The 15,362-nt window shown below is 48.1% G+C and overlaps 1 protein-coding gene across 1 annotated transcript in view; it reads left to right on the plus strand.

The window, feature by feature from the left end:
• Positions 1-15,362, plus strand: part of LOC126187838 (uncharacterized) — an 85,490-nt gene that overhangs the window by 14,491 nt on the left and 55,637 nt on the right. The window contains exons 3-6 of the mRNA XM_049929141.1: positions 6,947-7,081; positions 7,584-7,792; positions 7,913-8,051; positions 8,148-8,315. Of these exons, the coding sequence (XP_049785098.1) occupies positions 6,947-7,081; positions 7,584-7,792; positions 7,913-8,051; positions 8,148-8,315 (651 nt within the window). The remainder of the gene's footprint in view (positions 1-6,946; positions 7,082-7,583; positions 7,793-7,912; positions 8,052-8,147; positions 8,316-15,362) is intronic.

Genomic DNA, 15,362 nt, shown 5'->3' on the forward strand with positions numbered 1-15,362 from the left:
TTCATGTCGCATTTCAGTCCCTGGTGGAATGAGGCTTCCAGAGACGCTATCCGTGCTCGATGACGTGCTTTACACACATTTCGCCGCCATCCTACGCTGGCAAATTGTATTGATTACAAACAATTCCGAGTGCAATGTTGTAGAGTCATCAAAGACAGCAAAAAAGCTTGTTAGGTCTCTTTAACAAGCTTGTTTAACAGTTTTACTCCCTCTTCTGTCGTCTGAGGTGGCCTGCGCCGGCTGTCGGGCATTAAGGCCCATTCCTCGATACCTGGCTGACTTCAGGTAATGAGGTACTTGTGGACCCTGTGGATGTCTCCAATACCTTCGGTGGCTTTTTTTGCAGAGGTTTCAAGCTCCGCCCATTACAACCCTGCCTTCCTTCCCAGAAAAGAGGCAGAAGAGGCTCGGCGACCTTCCTTCCACTCGCTGAATCTGGAAGATTATAATGCCCCCTTTACCATGCGGGAACTCGAACGTGCACTTGCACTGTCCTGGTCGTCAGCTCCGGGGCCAGATGCCATTCACGTTCAGATGCTGACACACCTTTCTCCGGCAGGCAAATGCTTTCTTCTTCGTACCTATAATCGCGTCTGGACCAAAGGTCAGGTCCCCGTGCGTTGGCGTGAGGCTGTTGTTGTTCCCATACCCAAACCCGGGAAGGATAGAAGCCTTCCTTCTAGTTACCGCCCCATTTCTCTTACAAGCTGTGTCTGTAAGGTGATGGAGCACATGGTTAACGCTCGGTTGGTTTGGATTTTTGAATCTCGACAGCTACTTACCAATGTCCGATGCAGCTTTCGTCGACGCCGCTCCGCTGTTGACCACCTTATGACCTCGTCGATGTTCATCATGAACAACTTTTTGTGGAACTGCCAAACGGTAGCTGTGTTCTTCGATTTGGAGAAGGCTTAAGATACCTGTTGGAGAGGAGGTATCCTCCGCACTATGCACAGGTGGGGCCTACGTGGTCGCCTGCCCCTTTTTATTGATTCATTTTTAACAGATCGAATGTTTAGGGCACGTGTGGGTTCCGTATTGTCTGATGTCTTCCTCCAGGAGAACGGAGTGCCTCAGGGCTCCGTTTTGAGCGTAGCCCTTTTTGCCATAGCGATCAATCCAATTATGGATTGCATTCCACCTAACATCTCCGGCTCTCTTTTCGTCGATGACTTCGCGATCTACTGCAGTGCCCAGAGAACATGCCTCCTGGAGCGCTGCCTGCAGTGTTGTCTTGACAGCCTATACCCAAGGAGTGTGGCTAATGGCTTCCGGTTCTCTGAAGAGAAGATGGTTTGCATCAACTTTTGCCGATATAAAGCATTCCTTCCACCATCCTTACATCTCGGTCCCGTTGTTCTCCCATTCGTGGAGACAATGAAGTTTTTAGGGCTCACACTGGACAGGAAACTTTGTTGGTCTCCCCATGTCTCATATTTGGCTGCCCGTTGTACACGTTCCCTTAATGTCCTCAGTGTTCTTAGTGGTTCATCTTGGGGAGCGGATCGCACTGTCCTGATTTGCTTATATCGGTCCATAGTCCGATCAAAGCTGGATTATGGGAGCCTCGTCTACTTGTCTGCTCGGCCATCCCTCTTATGCCATCTCAACTCCATCCATCATCAGGGGTTACGTCTTGCGACCGGAGCATTCTTCACTAGTCCCGTCGAGTCTTTATGCTGAAGCTGCCGAATTACCGTTGACCTACCGGCACGACGTACTGCTTTGTTGGTATGCCTGCTGGCTGTTGTCAATGCCCGACCACCCCTCTTATCAGTCCTCCTCCGCCGATTCTCTCGACCATCAGTATGGGTTGTATGTGTGTGCCCTACTGCCCCCTGGAGTCCACTTTCGTCGCCTGCTTCGACAATTGGATTTTGCCCTCCCTACCACCTTCAAAGAGGCTGAGAGCCCGACACCACCTTGGCTCCAGGCTCCGGTTCACATTCATCCTTACCTCAGCTCGCTACCGAAGGAGGGTACTCCAGATGCAGTGTATTGCTCACGGTTTGTCGAACTTCGTGCGCGACTTGCTAGTAGCACCTTTATTTACACTGATGGCTCCAAAACTGACTACAGTGTCGGCTGTGCCTTTGTCGTCGGGACGTCACCTTTAAATACCGGCTCCTCGACCAGTCTTCCAGCTTTACGGCCGAGCTTTTTGCTCTCAATCAGCCTGTTCAGTATGTCCGCTGCCACCGCCATTCTCCGTATGTATTCTGCTCTGATTCACTCAGTGCTGTTTGGAGCCTTGGAGCTCCATATCCGGTCCATCCCTTGGGGCAACAGATCCAGCAACGCCTCGATTCTTTTGCTGATGATGGCTCTCCTGTTAGCTTTATATGGGTTCCAGGCCATGTAGGGGTGCCTGGGAATGAGGCTGCTGATGCTGCCGCCAAGGCTGCAGTCCTCCTGCCTCGGCCAGCCTCCCTTTGTGTCCCGTCGTCTGACATTAGTGGAGTTGTTTGTAAGAGGCTTGTGTCATTATGGTGGGATACTTGGTCGTCATTTCAAGAAAATAAGCTCCGGGCCATAAAACTGTTCCCAACAGCTTGGACAACCTCCTCTCGACCATCTCAGCGAGAGGTGGTCCTTTTAGCCAGGTTGCGGATTGGGCATTGCCGGTTTAGTCACCGCTACCTGCTATCTGGTGACCCCGCCCCGCAGTGCCCTTGTGGTCATGCATTGACCGTGCACCATGTTTTATTGTTGTGTCCCCGTTTTAATCAATCTCGTGTTGTCCTGTCTGTGCCATCTACTTTACAGGAAATTTTAGCTGATAACGCTCGAGCAGCTGCTTGTGTTCGTTTTATTACTTTGACGGACTTGTCCAAAGACATCTAACTCTTTTTAATTATTTTATCTGCGTCTCTGTAAGAACTTTCTGGTGTTCCTCACCCCCCATCCCCCCCCCCCCCCCCCCCCCCCCCCCCCCCACACACACACACACCCCCTGAGTTTTACCAGATTATATGTGCACTTACATTTGTGACAGGGCGCTAATGACCTCAGTAGTCGAGTGCCCTAAAATTCCCCCCGAAAAATAAAATCCTTCGAGGTACATTTTCCTAGTTGTGATGACCAGGTAGTGTACCTCACAAATGTTATCCTTACTGCTGCTGAACATTCCATACCTCACATTTCATCATTACTCTATGTTGCATGTTGCAGTCCCCTGGTGGACAGGTGCACCATAATGAGATTCATGTGTGGAGGCATGCTCTCTGCATTTTTAACCGTGTTTGTTCTGTGATGGCAAACTGTGTTCATTATAAACAGTTGTGTGTACAGTGTTGTCACATTCTTTGTGATGGCAAAAAACTTTGCTGGATTTCATTTACTAGTTCTTTTAACAGTTCCACTCTCTCTTCCTTAGTGCAGGGCAACCTCAATCGGTTGTCCGAACCTCGTTGTCTAGTGGCTAGTGTTGTTGCCTCTGGATCACGGGGTCCCAGGTTCAATTCTTGGCCGGGTTGGGGATTTTCTCTGCCTGGGGACTGGGTGTTTGTGTTATCATCATCATCATCATCATCATCCGTGATAGTGGCTAGATTAGAATGTGTAAAATTTGGGACCTTGTACAGGTGCTAATGACTGCAAAGTTGAGCGCCACACAAACCAACCACCATCACCAGTACCTCTGTTGGTTCCCTGGGACAAAGGTTCATTCCCTGATTTCCAACCTGACCGTAGCAGGTGTTGTCATTGTGGACCCTACAGCTGTCCAGTACCTTGGGAAGCTATTTTGCGGAGTTTCCAAGTTCCAACCACTGTCACCCCGCCTTCCTTGGAAACAAGTGGAGGCAGCTCAGGTGATGCCCTTCTCTCTCAGAATTGTGTGTGCTACAAGGTTGCCTATACTCTGAGGGAGCTACATCATGCTCACTTCATCCCAATCTTTCACCCAAGGGCTGGACAGCGTTAACATTCAGATGTTGCAGCACCTTTCTCTCAGAGACAAGCACTTCCTCCTTCATATGTACAACCGCATGTGGGTAGATGGTATGTTTCCCAAATGGTGGCGTGAAGCAACTGTTGTACCTAGACCTAAGCCCGGTAAGGACAAACATCTTCCTGTAGCTACTGCTCCATTTCTCTCATCAGCTCTGTTTGCAGTGTGATGGAATGTATGATTCGGGCCCAGATGGTATGGTGGCTTGAATCTTGAAATCTACTAACTGTTGCACAATGTGGATTTTGAGCATGCCATTCTGCAGTCATGAATGGTTTTCTGCAGAAATACTAGACTGGCCATGTTTTCTAATATGGAGAAAGCCTAGGGCACATGATGGAGGACTGATATCCTCCGTACTCTGTACACATGGACTTTTGAGGCCTCCTGCCCCGTTTCTTTCAGAAATTTTTGAAAGACCAAGTTGTCCTCTGGCTCCCTTTTTGTTGACAACTTTGCAGTCTATTGCATTGCTGCTTGGACTCGTCTCCTTGAGTAGTGTCTTCAGCAATGTCTTGATAGTCTTTACTCATGGAGTATAAACAGTGGCTTTTGCTTTTACACTGAAAAAACGTTTGTATGAATTTCTGGTGGCACAGTGGGTTTCTTCCACCATCTTTACATCTTGGGCCTGTTGCTCTTCGTTCACTGAAACTACAAAACTCCTCGGACTGTGCTTGATAGGAAACTTTCTGGATCCTCCTACATGTATTTGCTCTCTGCTGAGCCTGGTCCCTCAGTGTACTGTGTATCCTAAGCAGTACTACCTCTGGAGTGGAGCAGACCAGACCACCCTCTTCCGTGTGTACCGATCCCTTGTCCATTTGAAACTAGACTAAGAGTGTTTTGTTTATGCATCTGTCAATCTTAATGCTGTCTAAGTATCTACCATTGTGGAATACATACAGCCACTGGTGACTTTTACACTGGCACCTTTTACACTAGCCTAGTTTCCACGCAGGAGCTGCTGCTGAACTACTGCTGTCATACTGGCGTGATGCGTTCTATTCAGCAGATACGCATGATGTTTGTCTGACATGTACAGCCAACCCTCCAATGCCTCCTCCTTTGAGGACTCCTGTGACTGCCATTATGGAGTGTGCCCTTCTTCTGTTACCTCCTGGAGTTCGCTTTAGACTATTGCTCCAGCAGCTTGACCTCACGCTACCTGCCCCTTCCACGATTGGTGTAAACCTTTCACCATTTTGGCTTCGTGTGACTGCCTGTGTTCACATTGGACTTCGTTTGCTTCCTAAGGAAATTATTCCATATTCAATCTATCACTGTAAGTTTCTCGACCTTTGTGTACACTGATGGCTCTTGGACTGACTGGTGTTGGTTGTGCCTTCATCATTTGCACTGACGATTTTTGGTACAGTAGAGCTCTACGCCCTGTATCAGACCATGCAGTAAATCTGGAGACGCAGGCTTTTCGATTGTCATCTGCTACAATTCCCCGTGTCTTTCAGAGCCTCTGTGTGCTGTACATAGACCATCACTTAGTGCAATGAGTCCAAGAAATCTTAGACATGCTCACTCTTGAGGGAGCCACCAGTATGTTTGTGAGTTCTTGGTCTCATTGGTCTGACAGGAAATGAGGCTGCTGATCGTGCTGCCAAGGCTGCAGTTGTCCTACCTTGGTCCGCTATTTCTTCCACCTCTTTGGATGATCTCCATGTAGCCATCTGTTGGCAGGTGGTGTCACTTTGGTATCACCACTGTTCTTCTCTTTAGAGAAAAAAGCTCCGGGGAATTAGACCTCTCCCAGCAGCTTGGCCATCATCATCTTGGCCCTCTCGCCATGAGGAGATCGATTTAGCTATGCTGCTTATTGGGCACTGTTATTTTTGCCATTGTCATTCCTAGCGATCCTCCGACCACTTTGTGCTCGTTGTCATCAACCTTTGACAGTTCACCATTTCCTGGCCAAATGCCCTTTCTTTAACCACTCACATTCTCACGTATTTGTGCCATCTGAGTTATCAGCTGTTTTAGTGAAAGATGCACGGGCTGTCGATCGCGTTTTACTTTTTATCTATCGTAGCAATATGGCGATGGAAATTTAATCTTTGGTTCCAGACCTCCGCTGTTTCTACAGCATATTTTGTGTGTTCTTAGCTGTCTTGCCTTCTGTCGATTGGTCTTAATGGATATTTTCTTTCAAGTTCTTTTGCTTCTTGATGGTCTAAGGTTATGACTTGACCTTAGTTGTTTTTGTGCCCTAAAACAAACGAATGAACTCGTACTGCAAAGTTCTTTCTAAATTTGACATGATTTTGTAAACACTAAAATATCACATATCCTCTCAACCTGTGAAGTTTCATTTCGTCTCCTTCACTTTTTTCTTAGTGTAAAACAATGTTTGTGTTTGTCTTGATATACTGGCAGCCTTGCAGCTCATTCTGAAATATGATTTTATTGCATGGAATGACTGGTGATTACAAGATTATAGTTAATTTTAAATGAAATTTTGTTGTTCCATAGACTCAGCTAACAATGGATTAGTTATTTTCATGTTCAGTGAACCATCAGAATATCATACTGTGGGGTAGAACGAGTACATATTAACATTCTCCCAGTCAGTGTGTTTTCATTTTCATACCTTATTTTTGTATGAAGCATGACTAAGTTTTACCAGTAATGGGAATAAGCAAATACTCACCTTACATTTGAGTGTTGAGCAGGTTTGACAGGCATGTAAAAAGGAGTTTGGACATAGCCGATTAGTTTTCGAACTTACTTTCTACTTTAGAGCAAAATTTACATCATGCAGATATTCATCAAAAGCTTGTGAGCAGTTTTTTGTTTATTAGAGCTTTATTTATGTGGAATTGTGTGTAAAAGTAAACATTACCACCAGAACAATTTCATAAAGATACCTCTTACAAGATTTTTACAGTATCATTAATTTCATAAACTCTGCTACTGTGTGTGTGTGTGTGTGTGTGTGTGTAATATGCAAAGATTGATTTGATGATCTTTTATCTCTTACAGATCATTAAAAAAGCAGAAAATGAGTATAGGCCACAAAATTTACATATATGCGAAATAAATTTAGAGGGGCGCCTCGAAGATGGAACTGTAGTAGAAAAGTTTGAAAATCTCAAAATACAAATTGGTGACGTTGAGGTAAGTACTCAGCTGAACTTCATTGTGATTGCATCGCTGAAACACATAATAATATTATGACTTGCTAAAGTGCACTTATGGTATGCCTAGTGTTTCCCTTGTAAGCTGCCATTGGTACCTGGTTATCATTTGTAGCCAAACAGGTGATAGTATACAGTAGCCAATGAGAATCGTTCAATCCTATCTGGTTTCTCACAAATATTGCCCTTTCTTTCCTGAGTCTGTCAAGATTGGTATTGGTTAGGATAGGACCTAATAGGTCAGCTAAACAAACAAAATACCAGCTAACTTCATTTATGAATTGTTGGAAATTACGGAGCAGCAGTGCAACTGGAGACCCACACCAAACTTAGGATTCATCATGTTTATTTCCCATCATTCATCACGTGAACTGTTGCCAACAGCAGCATGCAACAGAAAAGTTGTTACACCGAAGTGCACTTTAATCTAGGACTCGTTTTCTTACCAAGGCTTTTCATTTTGAAACCTTTCTCATATGCAGGTCATACAGGGAATTGATTTGGCTCTACCTCTTATGAATGTGGGTGAAGTTGCTTTGCTGGAAGTTGGCCCACGATTTGCTTATGGGAATTTAGGTCGCTCACCGGATATTCCACCAGATGCAAAACTTATGTATACAATTGAGTTACTGAGTGCCGAAGGTGAACCAGACCTAGAATCTCTTTCCATTGCCCAACGCAGAGAAATAGGGTAAGGATTTGTGATTGTGTACTTTGTACATGATTTTAAAAATTGATTGAATGTGATGGTAATTAATTACAGTGTTTTTCACTTACTATCTTAATATGTATTACACGTATTTCATTTTAGCGATAAAAAACGCGAACGAGGAAACTGGTGGTTTTCCAGGCAAGAATACTCATTTGCTATACAGAGTTACAGGCGAGCCATAGAGTTTCTGGATGAAGCTGAAGGTGGATTCTCCATTGAGAAGAAAGATATTTCAGAGGTAATCATTCAATTTTTAAAAGTACAGTTATGAACATTAGTTCATTTCCTGCTTCATCAGGTAATTATGCACTGATTTGTTTCCAAATATTTGTAGGATGCGGAAAAACAGTTACAAGAACTACTAGAAGATAGGTTGAAGGTATTCAATAACTTGGCTGCAGCTCAGATGAAGATAAAGGCATATGATGCTGCCCTGAAGTCAGTAGATAATGTTCTTCGTTGCCAGCCTCAAAATGTTAAAGCTCTTTTTAGAAAAGGAAAGGTTAGTATCAAACAAATATTTTTTTTGCTGAAATAAAAGGTTTGTTACTACTAAATACGTTGTATATTTTTTGTGTAATGGTTCTTATACAGTATCTGTTGTCGATGAAATAGCTTCAATTTTGATTTGTAGAGATGAAAAACATTTTCTATTTGGAAAACTAGTGTTTCGTAAAAGGGATAGTTCATTATATCCTACACTAAAGAAAATTGCAAAGATGTTTGAAGTAACAGATTGCTTATGACATTGCAGTACATATTTTCTCATGGCTTTTATTTTGCTAACAACAATACCACTAATTAAAGTGGACTTCAGCTAGTGTTATTTGTGGTCAACTCCCCCCAGATGGCCCTTGCAGTGGCTGGGTGGCACACACGAGACCAACCCCTGATCGGAGTTGGTGGTACTAGGGTGGATGCCTTGTGCACGAAGTGACAAAAGCTTCACCAGCATGAGCATTCTGTGGCTGCCTCCAAGAGTGGTAGCAGACATGACACTCCTTCTGATCCTTTGGCCTTCCCCTACCTGGCCACCCTGTGGGAGGAGGGTCAAGCTCGCCGGCTAGGGTTGAAACCTTTCCCTCGGTACCTAGTTTGTACCAGGACAGATGACGAAAGTTTTGCCATGACCAAGCCTTTGTTTTTCATGGAGACGATTGAAGATAAGTATGGTGAAGTGGATTCGATGAGTAAAATGCAGTCCAGTGCTTTGCTCATAAAGACCTCTTCTGCTGCCCAATCTGACACCCTGCGTGCTTGTGACAGTCTCGGTGACGTCCCAGTCTGTCATGCCCCACCAATCTTTGAACTCAGTACAGGGCATTATTTTCCACAGAGATCTTCTTCAAACTGATGAGGAGCTCAGTGCTAACCTCGAGCGGTGAGGGGTTCATTTTTATCCGCCGTGTGCAGCGAGGCTCTCCAAACAATCGTACTGCTACGGGCGCCTTTATCCTGGCCTTCGAGGGGGATGTCCTCCCAGAGAAGGTCAAGGTAATGGTGTATCGGTGTGATGCAATACCTTATAGTCCACCACCGATGAAATGCTTTAAATGCTTACGGTTTGGACACACATATTCCCGCTGCACCACTGATCCCCTCTGCGGTGAATGTGGGTGCCCCCTCCATGAGGGGCGGGCCTGTGCTCCCCCACCAATGTTTGTAAATTGTCATGGACGACATTCTCCACACTCACCTGTATGCCCGGTGTTTGTGAAAGAAAGGATTCAAGAGTACAAAACCTTAGATCGGCTCACCTACACTCAGGCTCGTCAAAAGTATGACAAGCTCCATCCCGTGTCTGTCTTCTACGTTTGCTTCCGTTATGTCCATTCCCCCTCCTACCCTCTCCTCTTCCCAGCCCCACCCCATTCGCCCCATGCCTTCAGCCTCCTCCTCCCTCTCCCCCTCCCCGTCAGTACCCATACTCATCCTTTAGAGTGCTGCTCCCCCGCCACAGAAATGCTCCTCTCCTTCGGCGGCCACCGGTACTGGAGCTCCCTCCCTGGACTCCTCTTCCCTGCACCCCCTTGAAAGGCGATCTACGGCTCCACATTGGCAGTGCGATCCACAACCGGTGGGTGCCAAGATTGCCCGGTGTAATTCCGTGCCCGCCCTCGCTGTGGTCTTCCCTTATCTTCCTTCTAAGAGAAGAAGCAGAAACGCAAGAACAAGGGCAAGGCCCCTCTGGTACCCCCTGAGGTGCAGCTTTCCCCACCCCCAGTCAATGAACCAACAGTCTGACTCCACCTACATGGATATTACCCCATCCTTGTCAGTGACAGAGGGCGACTCGGCGGTGTGACTGACTCCGGTCCTTTCACTTCCCCTTTGGACTCCAGCTTGAGACTCCTCCAGTGGAATTGTAAAGGGTACTTGTCACCTTCCAGAGTTGCAGCTCCTTCTTTCCTTCTACTCCGCCACTTGTATTGCGCTCCAGGAGACCCATTTTGTCAATTCTTACTCAGCCGCCCTTCATGGGTTCCATGCTTTGTTGGAACTGAATTGGCCCTTTGTGGGCTTCTGGTGGTGGTTGCACCTTGGTCCGCAAGGACACAGTTAGTAAATTGGTTCCCCTCCATACCACTCTGGAAGCCATTGCTGTCAGGGTCCATCTGGCTACTCCGATCACAGTCCTGTAATATCTACTTCCCATCTGACAGGCCGCCCACATCCCATGCCCTCACCACCCTTTTTCAAGAACTCCCTTCTCCCTTCCTGCTATTAGGGGGCTTTAATGCCCACAACCCTCTTTGGGGTAGTCATACAACTACTGCCCTGGGCAGGAAAGTTGAAGCTGTTATGGCAGGGCTTGACCTCTGTTTGCTAAACACAGGCACTCCCACACACTTTAGTGTGGTGCACGGCACTGTCTCTACCATTGACCTCTCCATCTGCAGTCCTGGCCTTCTTCCCTCCATGCAGTGGGGAACTCACGATGACTTATGTGACAGTGACCATTATCAGATTGTTTTGACCTCTCTTTAGTGTGTCTTGCTCTGTCACCCTCCCAGGTGGGCCATATCTAAGGCTGATTGGGGTGCCGCCTTCTCTGTTCCCATCCCCCCTGTATTGCCACACAAGAGTGTTGATGAATCTACTCAGACTTTGACTGCTGCCATCCTTTCAGCAGCTGTTCCAGCAACCCCTTCTTCCTCATGTTCCCCACACTGGAAGATGGTCGCTTGGTTGACTCCAGAAATTGCTGCAGCCATAAAAGATCGCTGCCGTGCTCTTAAACACTTCAAGCGGCACCCTTCTACTGCTCTTCTTCTGGTCTTTAAATGACTCGGTACCCCCTGCGGTTTCGGGGATAAGAATAGGCCCCCGGTATTCCTGCCTGTCGTAAGAGGTGACTAAAAGGAGTCCCTCCCCCTCAAGGGGGTAGTTAGCCCTTGCGTCCAGAGACGGACGGTTCCACGACCTATATTTGCGGTCATTTTGATTTTTCATTTCTTCTGGTTTCTTCCTTCCTTTGGTTGGTTCCTTTCTTTGATCTTCTCCATCTCACTGTCTTACTTACTCTTCTCCTTGCCTTCTTCTCCTTGCCTCCTTCTCCTTGCCTCCTTCTCCTTGCCTCCTTCTCCTTGCCTCCTTCTCCTTGCCTCCTTCTCCTTGCCTCCTTCTCCTTGCCTCCTTCTCCTTGCCTCCTTCTCCTTGCCTCCTTCTCCTTGCCTCCTTCTCCTTGCCTCCTTCTCCTTGCCTCCTTCTCCTTGCCTCCTTCTCCTTGCCTCCTTCTCCTTGCCTCCTTCTCCTTGCCTCCTTCTCCTTGCCTCCTTCTCCTTGCCTCCTTCTCCTTGCCTCCTTCTCCTTGCCTCCTTCTCCTTGCCTCCTTCTCCTTGCCTCCTTCTCCTTGCCTCCTTCTCCTTGCCTCCTTCTCCTTGCCTCCTTCTCCTTGCCTCCTTCTCCTTGCCTCCTTCTCCTTGCCTCCTTCTCCTTGCCTCCTTCTCCTTGCCTCCTTCTCCTTGCCTCCTTCTCCTTGCCTCCTTCTCCTTGCCTCCTTCTCCTTGCCTCCTTCTCCTTGCCTCCTTCTCCTTGCCTCCTTCTCCTTGCCTCCTTCTCCTTGCCTCCTTCTCCTTGCCTCCTTCTCCTTGCCTCCTCTGGTGTCCACCTCAGCGTTTGAGACAGTCTGTCCTTTCTCTCCCTCTCTCCCTTCTTTTTCCTCTTCTTCCTCCCTGTGTGTGCCTGAAGGCCGACCCACGCGTTCGCACGCGTAGCCAGTGACGGGGTAACGCGTAATTCCCCGCCCTGGGTAGACAAGTAAGTCACGCACGTACCCCCTGAGAAAGGCCAGGCCCAGGGAGGGGTGATTGCCTGAGCTGACACCTTCCGACCACGCCGATTGGTCCCTCTGTCCGTTTCTCGGGAGGTGCGACCTGAGGTGTAAACATTCACCTAAGGTGGGAGTGCCCTCTGTGAGGGTCCCCACAAGGAAGGAGCGCGCCATCGGAGACGCTGGCAATAGTGGGGGCTTCCTCCGCAATGGATTTCTCTTCTTCTCCATTGACTTCTGCCCAAAAACAGAAACTTGACCAGATACCAGTGACAAAAGTACTACCACCTGCCCCAAAGTTCCTCGTAGTTTCTAGATCTGAGGATGGAAATGATTTTTCATCTGTCAACCCTTTCGTTATCCAGAAGGGCATAGATGCCATAGCCGGAACTGTTAAGTCTTGTTCCAGGATGCGTAATGGTACCCTGTTGTTAGAAACTGAGTGCCTTTCAGGTACAAAAACTGCTTCGGGCCACACTCCTGTACACTTTCCCTGTCCGGGTGGAGGCTCACTGCACTTCGAATTCGTCGCGTGGTGTGGTATATACTAGATCGCTCGACGGATTGACTGACGAGGAGATTCAGTCTTTCCTCGCTGAGCAGGGCGTGACGGCTGTTCATAGGGTCATGAAAAAGGTCAACAATGACCTTGTTCCAACCCGGACACTTTTCTTGACCTTTGATAGTGTTCAGCTGCCGTCGCGCATCAAAGCGGGCTACGAGGTTATTTCTGTTCGCCCCTATGTCCTGACACCTACGGACTGCTACCAGTGTCAGCGTTTTAATCACACTCGCCAGTCTTGTTCTAATGCGGCTAAATGTCACATGTGGCAGGGACGCCCATGAGGGTGACTGTCCACCTGTCTCCTCGTTGCGTGAACTGGCAGGGTGACCATGCAGCGTCCTCCCGCGACTGTCCCATCTACGAGGATGAACGCTGTATACAGGAAATTCGGGTCAAGGAGAAAGTGTCCACCTCAGCTGCTCGCAAGCTATTTGCTAGTAGGAAGCCCACGCTGCTCCCAGCAGGGAAATACAGTACTATCCTCACCTCTCCTCGGACTACCAGGGAGGTGTCGACGCTGACATGCGATCTGACCTTTAGCACTATGGTCGTCCGTTCGGCCAGTGCTAAGATCGCCCGGTCATCGTCTCCTCTTCCGCCTGTCACCCCTAAGACACAAGCACCTTCATCAGCTTCTGCCAAGACTAAGACCCAGAAGTCAGATGCACGGGCCTTCAAGAAGGAACTGTCCCGTGCAGACTTCCTACGTATCTCGAACTCCCAGCCATCGACCAGTACTATCACTACCTTCCAAGAAGGCTCATAGGAAGCAAAGTTCTCCTTCTCCACCACGGCACGTTTCTTCTCCTGCGCCACCCAGCGGTTGCCGCCCCAGCCCGTCATCAGTTTCGCCTGGCCGCATCGCTGATAGCCAAACATCTGGCCGTTCACCGGCAGAGGAAGCTCCCCCTCCCAGCCATCTCAACAAGATGGCCGACAAACCTATTGAACAAATGGACGATGACTCTCCGCCTATTGATAGTGGCGGCAGTGCTCGCTCGAAGCCAGGTCCTCAGCGGCCTTCGAGGTGACCCCTTCTTGCTTCTCCTTTTTCTTCTCACGATGGCACTTCATTAGAATATTCGCGGCATTCGCTGCAACCGAGAGGACTTAAAGTTGCTGCTACACTTGCACTGTCTGCTCATCATAGCTCTCTAGGAACCGAAGCTACGCCCATGAGATCAAATTGACTTGGCACACTATGCCTCTGTGCGTTTTGACCTACCCCCTGTGGCAGGTATTCCGGCTCATGGAGGGGTTATGTTGCTGGTCCGGGATGATATTTACTATGACCCCATCACATTGCACACCAACCTGCAAGCAGTTGCCGTCCGAATTACTGTCCCCACTTTTACATTTTCCATTTGTACCGTTTACACTCCATCGTCATCTGCTGTTACCAGGGCAGACGTGATGCAAATTATTGGTCAGCTACCGGCACCATTTTTTCTTGACTGGAGACTTCAATGCCCACCATCCCCTTTGGGGCTCTCCAGCATCCTGCCTGAGAGGCTCCCTGTTAGCAGACATTTTCAACCACCTCAGTCTTGTCTGCCTCAATACTGGCGCCCCTACTTTTCTTTCGGACACAACTCGCACCTATGCCCATTTAGACCCCTCTATATGTACTACCCAACTTGCATGCCGGTTTGAGTGGTACGCACTTTCTGACACGTATTCAAGCGACCACTTCCCTTGTGTTATCCATCTCCTGCATCATACCCCCTCTCCGTGCTCAACTGGTTGGAACATCTCCAAAGCAGACTGGGGGCTCTTCTCTTCCAGGGCGACCTTTCAGGATCAAACCTTCGCAAGCTGCAATAGTCAGGTCGCACACCTCACGGAAGTCGTTCTCACTGCTGCTGGATATTCCATCCCTCACACTGCTACTTCTCCAGGTTGCGTACCGGTCCCCTGGTGGACCACAGCATGTAGAGACACTTTACATGTTGGTCGACGTGCTTTACGCACCTTTAAATGCCACCCTATGATGGCGAATTGTATCAATTATAAACGATTACGTGCGCAGTGCCGTCGTGTTGTTAAAGAAAGCAAGAAAGCCTGCTGGACTGCTTTCACAAGCACCTTCAACAGTTTTACTCCTCCTCATGGGGTAGCCTGTGCCGGCTATCTGGCACTAAGGTCCACTCACCAGTTTCTGGCTTGACGGTTGCAGTCCTTGTGGCCCCTGAGGATGTCTCCAATACCTTCGGCCACTTCTTCGCAGAGGTTTTGAGCTCCGATCATTACCACCCTGCCTTCCTCCCCCGAAAACAGGCAGAGGAGGCAAGGCCACCTAACTTCCACTCCTCGAATCGTGAAAGTTATAATGCCCCATTCACCATGCGGGAACTCGAAAATGCATTTGCGCGGTCAGGTCCTCCGCTCCAGGGCCTGATTCTATTCATATTCAGATGTTGAAGAACCTTTCTCCTGCAGGTAAAGGTTTTCTTCTTCGTACTTATAATCGCATCTGGATTGAGGGTCATGTTCCCGCATGCTGGCGCGAATTCTATTGTTATCCCGATTCCTAAGCTGGGAAAGGACAAGCACTTGCCTTCCAGTTATCGACCAATCTCCCTTACCAGCTGTGTCTGTAAGGTGATGGAACAAATGGTTAGCTCTCGTTTGGTTTGGCTGCCCAAATCTCGACACCTACTTACCAGTGTACAATGTGGATTTCATTGGCGCTGCCCTGCTGTTGACCATCT

The sequence above is a fragment of the Schistocerca cancellata genome, chromosome 5 (genome assembly GCF_023864275.1).
Source record: "Schistocerca cancellata isolate TAMUIC-IGC-003103 chromosome 5, iqSchCanc2.1, whole genome shotgun sequence".
Classification (NCBI taxonomy): Eukaryota; Metazoa; Arthropoda; class Insecta; order Orthoptera; family Acrididae; genus Schistocerca; species Schistocerca cancellata.